The sequence below is a fragment of the Dreissena polymorpha genome, chromosome 14, assembly GCF_020536995.1.
Source record: "Dreissena polymorpha isolate Duluth1 chromosome 14, UMN_Dpol_1.0, whole genome shotgun sequence".
Lineage (NCBI taxonomy): Eukaryota > Metazoa > Mollusca > Bivalvia > Myida > Dreissenidae > Dreissena > Dreissena polymorpha.
In genome coordinates this window covers 2,787,060-2,798,620 of record NC_068368.1, presented here as the reverse complement: position 1 = coordinate 2,798,620, position 11,561 = coordinate 2,787,060, and the positions used below count along the sequence as shown (strand labels likewise).

General features: G+C 37.6%; 1 protein-coding gene across 2 annotated transcripts in view; it reads right to left on the bottom strand.

Annotated features, from left to right (window-relative positions):
* Nucleotides 1–10,001: 10,001 nt before the first annotated feature.
* LOC127857757 (uncharacterized) overlaps nucleotides 10,002–11,561 on the bottom strand; it is a 54,037-nt gene continuing 52,477 nt past the window's right edge. For both annotated transcript variants that reach the window (XM_052394415.1, XM_052394416.1), the window contains one exon: nucleotides 10,002–11,272. In XM_052394415.1, the coding sequence (XP_052250375.1) occupies nucleotides 10,590–11,272 (683 nt within the window). In that variant the 3' untranslated portion in view covers nucleotides 10,002–10,589. The remainder of the gene's footprint in view (nucleotides 11,273–11,561) is intronic.

Genomic DNA, 11,561 nt, shown 5'->3' with positions numbered 1-11,561 from the left:
AAATAACACTTAACTATAGACTTAGATTTCAATTATTCATGGTCAAGTCCCAGCTATTGACCTTCCGGATGAGCTGTACGTGTGTACTCATAAAAGCTCAAAGCATTCGAGGACAACTAAATGTAAAGAGAGAATTTTAAGGATACAATTAAAAGTGAGGTCACTCTTCTGATGTGTAGGAGTTTTCTATTCAAAACTCCAACCGAAATTCACTTATACTTATACATAGATACATATTACCCTATCGTACGTAATGATCGATGGATGCATACATGTTCCAACTCTATCCATTTCCCATAATCCAGTCGCGTCTACATTAAACATCGAACCTTAAAATTCGGAAGATTTTTCAAATAACTAATATTAGTATGCCCATTTGCGAATCAAACAAAACGTTTACAGTTATGTTAAATCAATTCAAAGATAATTTGTTAAAACGCTTTACGCGTCGAATAAATGTTTCGACAATATTACACATGAAATGCACAATTTCCACGAGGATTACACCCGGTTGCCATCATCAGTTGTCTAAGTAACTCGCCACGATTTCATCGTGGAGGTGTACAACGTAACGTCAGATTAGAATGGTAGGTCTAACAAAGCAAACAAACTGCCACAAAACCAAACGCTTATGTCAATTACGTCACGCGTCGTCTGCATAATTTTAATGCAGGTATTGACTGACTGCCTACGAGTGTTGTCGCTCACTAAAAGCGTGCGCTCTCTTTGGTCAATATCGAATTTCCAACACAACGACACTCCGCCTTAAGTTGGGTAACTAGATACATGTTATTGACAGACAATGGTAGATCGGCTCTTTAAAACTTCGGCGAAGTCAATATCGCTTTGATATTTAAAAATACCCATGGATATCGAGCGCGCGAATTTTATCGCACACATGCTGCAAATGTGCGCGATCTTTGGAAAAATAGTGCGATTCGCGTAATCGCGCGGTCTAGAATGCACACTGATATTTGATCGTCCAAAAGACTTGACTTATTCCTACAGAAATGTACCGGTCACATTGTCTGACGAACGGTTTATTTGTCGCACCAATTGTCTCACTGAATTAAATTTCTTCGGTCATTTGAAAATTTTATCGGCCAAAAGCCGAAGGGCCGACCCAATCTGAAACACTGTTCAATGAAGGAAGAATTCAGCAATGTTAAGCATTTCATTTATCATATTTTATTTTATCTATAGCCTAGAATTGCAGTTAATATATTTATAGTTTTAAGCATTGTGGACAGAAACAAACATCTACTATCCTATATATAAGTTTGTCTATATGTTCAGAACTTGATAATGACCAATAACATGATCCCACAATGGTGGCAGTTACAATATACCAGGTTAACGGTAACCGTTAATAGTGATCAAGTAATTAAATACATGTTTTATTGTGCACATGTATCTAACAGCATGATCATAGGCACTGGTCCTGATAGCGAGGGGTCAAAGATTCGAGTCCCGGATTGGCTGTACAATTTTCCCATCCTGCAACATTTGGTCTCAATGTGGGACCATGATACAAGTAATTCTCAACAAAATCTGTCCATGATTTAAATGGATCAGGTTTACACCGATCCTTGTGACTTGAATTCTCGAACAAATTCCAGCTTGACAGAGGAGAATGTCAGTGCACGAACTTAGTAATTGTCACTAAAGGGGAGTTGTTTTGTGGCGCCCTGACTAGCTCAATCAGAAGAGCATGGGGTCCGAGGTTTTAATCCCGGACTGGCTGCACAATTTTCTCATCCTATGTCATACAAACAGAAATATATATTGTAGTCTATTTACAATGCACACTATTAATTATGTGTATATATTTACTGTAAAGTATTAATAGCAATATATTGAACAATCTCAGAAGTAGCATTACGTAAGTAATTTATAGTGCTAGGTTAGTATTAAACCACATTAAATAAAGTTGACTTGCAATGTTTCAGCAATACACATACCCATGTGTAAATGTAATAATTATCTACATACAATGATACCTTGTGATGATTGGGAAAATTATTAGTTCCTAGATGGACTATAATTCCCCTCGATCTGGCATCGTTGTGGTCGTCCGGACAAGGTCCGGTTTGGTCGTCTATTCATAAATTAATGGTAGTAAATGTGCTCTGTATTAAAACGTTTCAATTGCCAGAGAACGTCCAGTTTTCTTTTGAATTCATCAACACTTTTCGAATTTCATCTGGAAGCGTATTCCATGCGTTTACTATGCGATTTGTGAAGGAATTTAAACGTATGCACTTATTGGCTCTCCCGTTTTTCAGTTTGTATTTATGTCCTCTAATATCATGGTTGCCATTGGAGAGTGTAAACATATGTGAATACTCGAAGTCATCAATATGGTGAATTATTGCAAAAACTTGAATCATGACACCTCTATCACGTCTTTAATATAGCGTTGACAAGTTGAGCTCTTGAAGACGTTGTTCAAAAGGCAAGTCCTTCAACTCTGGGATTAATCTTGTGACCCTTTGCTGTGTATTTTTACTATTATTTTGTTATTTTTAGTCACAGGGAAATATATAATGTGCCCATGGTCCGTAATGGGGCGTATAAGCCCTTTATACAGTAAAAGGAATTGACGTTCGTTCATAAACACAAAGTTTCTTTTAATCAGACCAATGTAAGAGTTAATCTTATTATTATTAGACTAATGTGATGATCAAAATTCAGATTAAATGTAAAATTTATTCCCAGGTCTTTCTCTGTCTCAATAATGTCAATATCAACAGTATTCCCATTTGTATCAATCATATGGCATTTCGTGTCAAAAGTTTTTATTTCCTATATGCATTACCTTACACTTCTTGTAATTAAAACGTAGTAATAACCAGTCCTGGCTCCACTCACAAAAAGCATCAATGTCAGCTTGTAAAATGTGTTGGTCTAGTCTTGAGTTTATAACACAATAAGTTTAAGCATCGTCATAGACTGCAAGCACTTTTCACAGCTTCAGGGAGGTCGTTAACAAAAATGACAAACAATAGCGGGCCTATAGCTGATCCTTGAGGGACTCCAGAAATCACATAACTCCACCTAGACTTGTTACCGTTGACAACCACATGCTGTTTTCTGCATAACAGGAAACTTTCTATCCAAGGGAGAGGAGTCCCTGAAATACAATACGCTTATAGCTTGTGTAGGAGACGTTTATGAGGTACTGACTCGAATGCCTAAGCAAAATCGAAGTATACTGTGTCAACTTTCATTTTCATCAAGTGTTTCAGTCCAGTTGTCTAATACAGTTAATAATTGAAGAATTGTATTTCTATGATCTCTGAATCCATATTGACTATCAGAAAGTAGGTCATGCTTCTTCAGATGGTTCATTATACTCTGTTTCACAAATCTTTCTAGCATTGTATACATGACCGATGTTAAAGACACTGATCTATAGTTTCCAGAATCACTTTTTGAACTTTTTTTATAGATACAAGTTATATCAGCTAATTTCCAGTCACCTGGTATGCTTCCTTCTTGTAGCGATTTTGAATAAACATCAACCTATATATAAGGGCATGAATAATTGTTCTTCACATTCTTTCGGTAACATGGGATGACAATCATCTGGTCCTGCGGCCTTCGTTTTATTTAACGATTTTAACTGCTTCAATATGCTGTCCGGTGTCAATGGTACGTCTTCAATAATTTCATTTGAGTGTAATTTGTTTTTAAAAGCAGGTGTCCTAGAGTCCCCTTCAATAGTGAACACAGAAGTAAAGAAATTCTTCAGGACTTCGGCCTTTTCCGTATCTTCAGTTATCCCCATTCACAGCAGTCAAATCACCTATTCAAGATTTAGATTTTGTCTGTTTTTTCACATAGCCCCAGAATTACTTGGCATTTGTCTTTACATACTTACTATTCCTTTTTCATGTTTTTTTCTTGGCGTAATGCACTGCCTTTGATGCCTTATTTCTTAACTTGTAATATTCTTCATAAGCACGGTAGCTACGACTAAATGTAAATCTCTTTCATGCATGATACTTTCATGCATGATACTTAACTTCGACTTTTATGAGTCTGATGCAATATTTGTTGTTTCATCTACTTTTACACTTTCATGTATATGGACATAGGGACCGGTTTAACCGGATGTTTCTTTTGCAGATTTTGGCTTCGCTCTTGCAAGGAGGAAGATCTTGAGGCGGCAAGTTGTTTGGGTGAGACCCTGGCAGTCTTTGACTTTCTAGACTGTGCCCGAATTGTGGCAGACTGGCACTGTTTAATACTCGCCACAGACTGGCTGGTTTTTGGGTGACATGTGGTTTTTTACTGGACTTCGACATGTAACTTCGTCTTTTCTGGGGTTGATATTGCCTTCTTTCTGGTATAGGCATCGGTTTAACCGGATGCTTCTTTGGCAAATTGTGGCTTCGCTCTTGCAAGAAGGAAGATCTTGAGGCGGCAAGTTTTTTTGGTGAGACCCTGGCAGTCTTTGACACCCTAGACTGTGCCTGAATGGTGGCAGACTGGGACTGGTCACAGACTGGTTGGTTTTGGGGCAAGTGACAGGTGGTTTTTTACTGGACTTAATTCTTTCACTGTAAGCATATCAAAGATAATTATTATCTTATTATTTTTTGCAAAAGATTATGCTTTTCCAACATGCAGACTTACGATATATTCCCATAGTCAGCTATTTCATTTGCTTAAACATTTAACCTAAACATACACGCTATGAAACTTCCAATGTGTTTGTAGATAAACAAGCTTTTCATCACCATTGCGGCCTTTGTTTACATTTTAGCGGAGTGATGCTATCTGCGTAAATGGGCGTGAACATAGTTCTCATAATTGTTTTTAAATCTGTCGATTAATTAACAATACATGAAGTTTTAAAGGTAATTACTTTAAAATATTATGCCTGGGTCCTAGATATTTCCATGAACGAGCGTACAACTACTTTGCTGACTTTTGCCAAGAATTTTGGCATTGAGCCCGTTGCAGAGATGTATGTTAAAGCACGAACGACAACTCTGCTAAGAGAATGGATGTTCATGGAAAGCCTTGACTGTCTTATAACTACAAAATGAACATTGTTGTGTCAAAATATAAATATATTTAGTCACATTTTCAATATATTAAGTCAATATTAAAGTATACTGGGTGCTTGTGTCAATAAATTATGTCAAGCCACCCTTATATCGAGTCAACGAATCCATATATCATGTCGTTGTGTGTCGTTACCCTATAATTGGAGTCTGTATGCGCATTTATCAGACCGAGTATGAGTCCCAGAGCGACGAAACTTGGCAGACTTGTGTGGCCCGGTGGGCCACGCATGCGCCAAGTTCGAGCGCCCGTCTGGGTGCGGTAGGTTCTGCTGAAAGCGTCGCCGATGGTACGCTAACGGGCCCGTACTGGCTCCGTTACCCTATAATTGGAGCCTGTAAACGCAATTATCAGACCGAGTATGTGTCCGAGAGCGACGAAACTTGGAAGACTTCTGTGGGCCGCTGGGTCACGCATGCGCCAAGTTCGAGCGCCCGTCTGGGCGCGGTAGTTTCCGGTGAAAGAGTCGCCGAAGGTACGATAACGGGCCCGTATTGGCTCCGTTTCCCTATAATTGGAGCCTGTATGCGCACTTATCAGACCGAGTATGTGTCCGAGAGCGACGAAACTTGGCAGACTTGTGCGGCCCGGTGGGCCACGCATGCGCAAAGTTCGAGCGCCCGATGGGTCACGCATGCGCCAAGTTCGAGCGCCAGTTGGGTGCGGTCGTTTCCGATAAAAGCGTCGCCGATGGTACGCTAACGGGCTAGTATTGGCTCCATACCCTATAATTGGAGCCTGTATGCACACGTATCAGACCGAGTATGTGTCCGAGAGCGACGAAAGAGGTTGCCACACTAGCTGCCCCAGATGGATTCCTGCATGCGAGTTTGTATGGTGGTCAGAACACCCGACAGTTGTGGTTATCCCCTGAGTACTCTTGTCTTTACCGAGTACTCTTGTCTTTACCCACAGCACACGACCGGATCAAAATAAAAAAATGTATATAAATAGCTGGAACTGCAGCTATCATTCAAAATTTATCGCGCCTTTCATTAGTCTTATGCTTGTTAACAGTGCTGCGAAACACTCACATATTGCAGCCTCATGCGCGGAGAGAACTCATAAACTTTGAAATTGACATATAAACGGAATGAAAAGGCACTGTCACCAGTATACACATGCTACGAAGTCAATTAATTTGCAAGTGTATTTTTTATATCAATCACATGGTTGTTCGCATTGATGTTTGAGAGCACGTGTTCATGAAAGTATCCTTCGATACGTCTACCTTAAAATAATTAGCTTACGTGATTGACGGCAAACAACCATGCTTATCTATGTTTTCGTTAAAAATCGAGCGGTCTATAAAACGAATCATTACAAACCTTTAATTAATGTCACTATTTATCCGCTTGTCAACACGAGGCAAGTATCTCCATGCTACAACTGACAAACTTGAAGGGCGACAATTTACGTCGATACTGTTTCAGCAATCTCCACGCAGAGTTGTCGTTCCTTGCTCACACATACAACTCTGCGAAAGGCTCAGGGTGCCATTTTGTCTACAAAATAGCTAAATCCGAACAAACGCATTTAATGTATATTTGATTGGATATTTAAGATCGCATGCATTAAATTAAGAAATATGACTTTTAAATGTACGATAAATCGTGCAAAAACTTGCGAGTTTAATGCAACTCTTAGGAACTATTTAATTGCCCATTTACGCAGATGGAATCATTCCACGCACTTTACAAATGTAAACAATTGAACATAATGTTTATTGAGTGACGTTAGGAATTGCTTCGACGTGTGTTTGTATGTTGGTAAGATATCATGGTATGAGATGGTTTTCTTTAATGCAGTGAATGCAATGTAACCGTCGTGCAAGAGATTGTTTAGTATACTGTCACCTCAATGATGAACGCTTGGTAATATCATGACATGAATGAGACGCTTTCATAACAATAGTCCGTTCTGATCCCAACACAGAGGTGAATGTAATGTAACCGTCGTGCAAGAGATTGACTGTTTCAGTTACATGTAGCTAGCTATGACAAGTATTAGTTTAGTGTCGTTTTCGAATTGCAGTCAAAAGTTGTATAATTTATGCAACAGGTTTGAATTCTTCAACTATATTCATTCTCAAATGGAAACATTATGTGAATATCGTGTTAAATGTAATATTTTTTAACGGAACTTATATAGAAACGAATCAATAAACAATGTTTGTATTATACGTGTCGCGGAAGAGATTGTTTATGAATGATTAAAATAGTCCACTATCTGCTGCGTCTTGATGACGTAGTACAAGTCATTCATAATCTGAGGCAATAAATAGATTCTCGAAAACTACGCAATAGTATAAGGTTACTCTTGTTTATATTTTCAATTTATAAAACGTTGAACATGAGTCCAACAATAACTTCAGTGATACGATAGACAACAACAAAAATGCTTCATAATCGCTAAAACCGAATATAAAAACAATGAAATATAACGAGGATTATCTGTTTCGTAACCTCGTTCATGCTTCTACAGCGGCGTTAAATTTGATATTTCTAGGAAACGTTTTTTGTTCTCAACAGATAGCGGCGATCTTTGTATTTGTATTTAAGGGTGCTAAAAACGCAATAGTAGAAGGTTAAGCTTGTTTATTTTCACAGTTCTTAATTTATAAAACGTTGAACATGAGTTCACAAATACTATGGGTATACTATAGACAACCTCAAATTTGCTTTATACTCACTTAAACCGAATATTAAAAAAAAAATAAATATAACAATAATTATCTTTTAAAAATGTAGTCGGCGTAAATGCTGACTTTGAAATAAAATTTGCAATTTAAGTTTCTAAATAAATAAATTTAAAACAAAAGTTTAACTATTGTGGGTTTTTTCACTTGTAAGTCGAGTATTCACCGCATGAAATGTATGTTATCATTGTCAAACCACATATTAATGTAAGTAGATAAAAATTATACTACTGGAGTGCACATCATATGTGTTCTCACATGCCTTATTATGAGTATATTTCTTCACTAATTTAAACGCAGTGTTGTTTCGATACATTTAAATCAAACTTTCATATCCGCTTTATGCGAAAATGGGTCTTGTGCGTTTCGGCCAGCGTATTTTAAACCCAACATGTGCATTTGCGTAGTCTGGTCAGAGGCGATGCTGTTCGCTATAAAATCACTCAATGTGCTATGGTCTCATTATGTATCTCCTGACCAGACTGAGAACTGCGCAGGCTGAGTGGGCTATATATATATATGGGCGCATATGGAATAAGACCCATTTTCGCATGACGAGGGTCATTAAAAATCTCATTGCGAATTGTAAATGGCACATTTTAGCACAATGCTTTTCGATACAAAATTGAATTCAAAATAGCAAACTTGTAAATAAGGGCAACCTACCCAGGCGTTCAGGAACGATTTCCAGACGTGCTGACCTAGTACGGTAAACATTGTGGTTGGATAATTAAACGATTTTCCTCTATTTTGACACTTTAATATATCGGGTATTATTGTTTTCTCATATTGAAAGCAAAACTATGTTTATCGATGGTCAATTATATTCCCCGGACGATTTAGTGAACGAGTACTGACTCAGAAATTCTGCGAGATGGTTTTTAACGCGTAATTGTAACTGAGACAAAATTTGTGTCGTTAGAACATACAGAGAGTAGTCCGGAATTCCTTACATTGAACAGTGCTACATATTTTGCGCTGACCACAGACACAGTGAGGAACCACAGACACAGTGAGGAAGCCGAAGTTCAGAGGTTTTATCTCGAGTCAGCCTATGAAATATTCGAAAATATTCATGCGTGTCTGCTGGCGTTATGTAAGAGTCATTTAAGGTGAACAGCTGGGTAAAACAGCTATGCCGAAAGTGTGAACTGCTAGGGTAACAAGTAATGCATAAACAACAAAGTACGGGTCATAGTGCTGTCTTTATGACTACCTAATTTGTGAGTAAAAAGTATCGCTCGCAGATTTGTTTTTTTATATATCTTCATCAAGTATCTTATTGTATATTTTAAATGTGTATATGGTGTCAAAAATCTAAAGTTTTGTTCAGGGAATTTTCATCATGAAATTATATTCTTAGTGACATACGTATTCGGTATTCCAGCAATATTCATTTAATATGATGGTGATTGGTTCTCATACCATTTTCATCATACTTTCTATGCTTTCAGAACGTCCAAAAAGGGTCATGTTGTTGTTATTGTATCTAATTAAGTTATCTCTATGAAATTAATAGGATGGTAAAAAGTGCACTCAAATACGACCCGTGCGTTATGACACAATCTTTATAAATTTGAATGGCGTGTGTTCATTTAAAACTTGCAATTACTTTTTTAAAATGAGTTGCGTCTTAAATTATGCAATAGCGAACAACTTCAGTGCCTTCAGTACTTTGATCATTAAGCAGTAGGCACTTAGCGGTTTGCAACATTGCGCATTACAATTTTGACATGAATACCGCTCCATTAAAACGAAATATGTAATTTTTAGCTAAATATCGTTCCATAAAAAAACAGAAATTTATTGTGACGGACACAAACGAAAGTTGGAGTTTTGACATACACAGAAATATGACCATTCTTGAATATAATGTTCGAGCAGTCACCAAAACCCTTATCATGCCAATGAAATATTAATATCGATCCAATGTCAGGCCAAACTAAAAACAATTCCTGAGTACAATTCAAACAGTGTGTGCTCTTACTCATAGCCATGAGTAAATTTATTATTCTCTATTCTAAAAATAAGAACTAATCTCCATCAACATCATCCTCATCAGTAAATTTTTGTGTTCGTAATGAGTTGATGCTAATCTGCCATGCACAATGCCAAGTTCGGACGTAAGTCGGACATCAAATTGACTTGCAATAAGAGGTGCAACCGTATCACTGGCGAGAAGACGAAATTTACATGAACGGCAAAGAAATAAACGATAAACACTACACATCTTTAAAAGCTTTTTTTAACAGAGTAAAATAACACTTTTATTCGTCTTGTAAATTAACACCAAAGCCAGCATAACGATAAATATATCACATATTTTACATACTTACTTTATATTATAAAAAAATGTATTCAAGTCAACTTTCACTTTAAACCCTGGCATACTGTCTGTTAGACCCTTTTGAACATTGAGCAGATCCACTGTGTTGCAGAAGAAGATAAATAATTTACCAGTATGATACACGTCCAATGTATATGGAACTAGCAATTTCAGTCATTGAAATTGTCGTTTTGTGCAAGTGAACTCAGACCTTAGCCTTAAAGCTTATACATTCAATACACTACACAGTGTAGGATGCTCAAATGGTTTAACTTGATTTATTCTAATTACAAACAATTCATACAATTCTTAATAATTCTTGATATGTTATCACTCATGACCATTATTACGTGAATGGTCACCAAACAAGTAAAGAGATGTTTTTGCCACTATTATTGACAGTTTTTACTTACAATTATTTATTTTATTTATAAATAAGTATGAACACAGTGTTTGATATTTTCTCACAAACAATACCACTAGTCATGTTTACTGAAAACGTAAAGGCATGTTTTGGCCATGTTCTAGTTTCCTGCGCTGTTGAATGCCCTTCTCATATTTCAATCTCAAATGACCCAGCTGTTCCTGAAGATCCCAAATTGCTTTTTGATTTCTTCCTGACCTTGTAATATCTGGTATCCTAGAGCAAAACCTTGCATTTGTAGACATATTATACATCTTCTCGTCACTCCGTCTTTGTGGAGCATGTATCAGGGAGCCTCTCATGGACCCAGAAGCAATAACCTGTGGTTTCAGTTCTGGTTCTGATTCCCCGGACTCGCTGCCCTCTCCATCATCCTCATCATCTTCATCATCCGGGGGATTGGGAAGACAAGTGTTTGATGCTTCCTCGGCCAGTTCTAATCGCTGCATTTGTACCTGACTGAGCCTACTGGCTACCACCTCATCTGGAGCATCAGTGAAGGCAGGAATATGGCTGCGGGACCCTATTGACCTTGAACTGTGTTTCCTTATTACGTCATCAATAGCTTCTGGCAAATCATTCCTCTGACCATACGTTTTCGACGGGTTTCTTAAAATGCTGGTAGACCTTTGTAAAGGCCCGTTGAAACGACTGCTGGGTAACGTGTGGGCCGATAACCGGACATTACCCCTGCTCTGGGCCTCGTTCAGAAGACTTCTGGTGGACTGTCTGACAGCCTCTGGAAGCTCTAAAGAGAAATAGTTAACTCAATACATAGCATGTATTTTAAACAGAAAGTAATTGAAAACACAAGAGCATAGTCACCAACACTATTTTACGTTTTATTGATTCAGTACTAAATATACCACACACAAAAACGTACAGCGTTACATTTAATCATCTATTGTACTGATAAGACTACTATTGCTACAAAAAAACTCTTGTTTTTGATGACATCTGAAGTTACCCAGGTCAGAGAACTGAAAGCGAACGTCACTTATGCAACGTCCTCTTTCAGTTAGATATTTAATATTAAT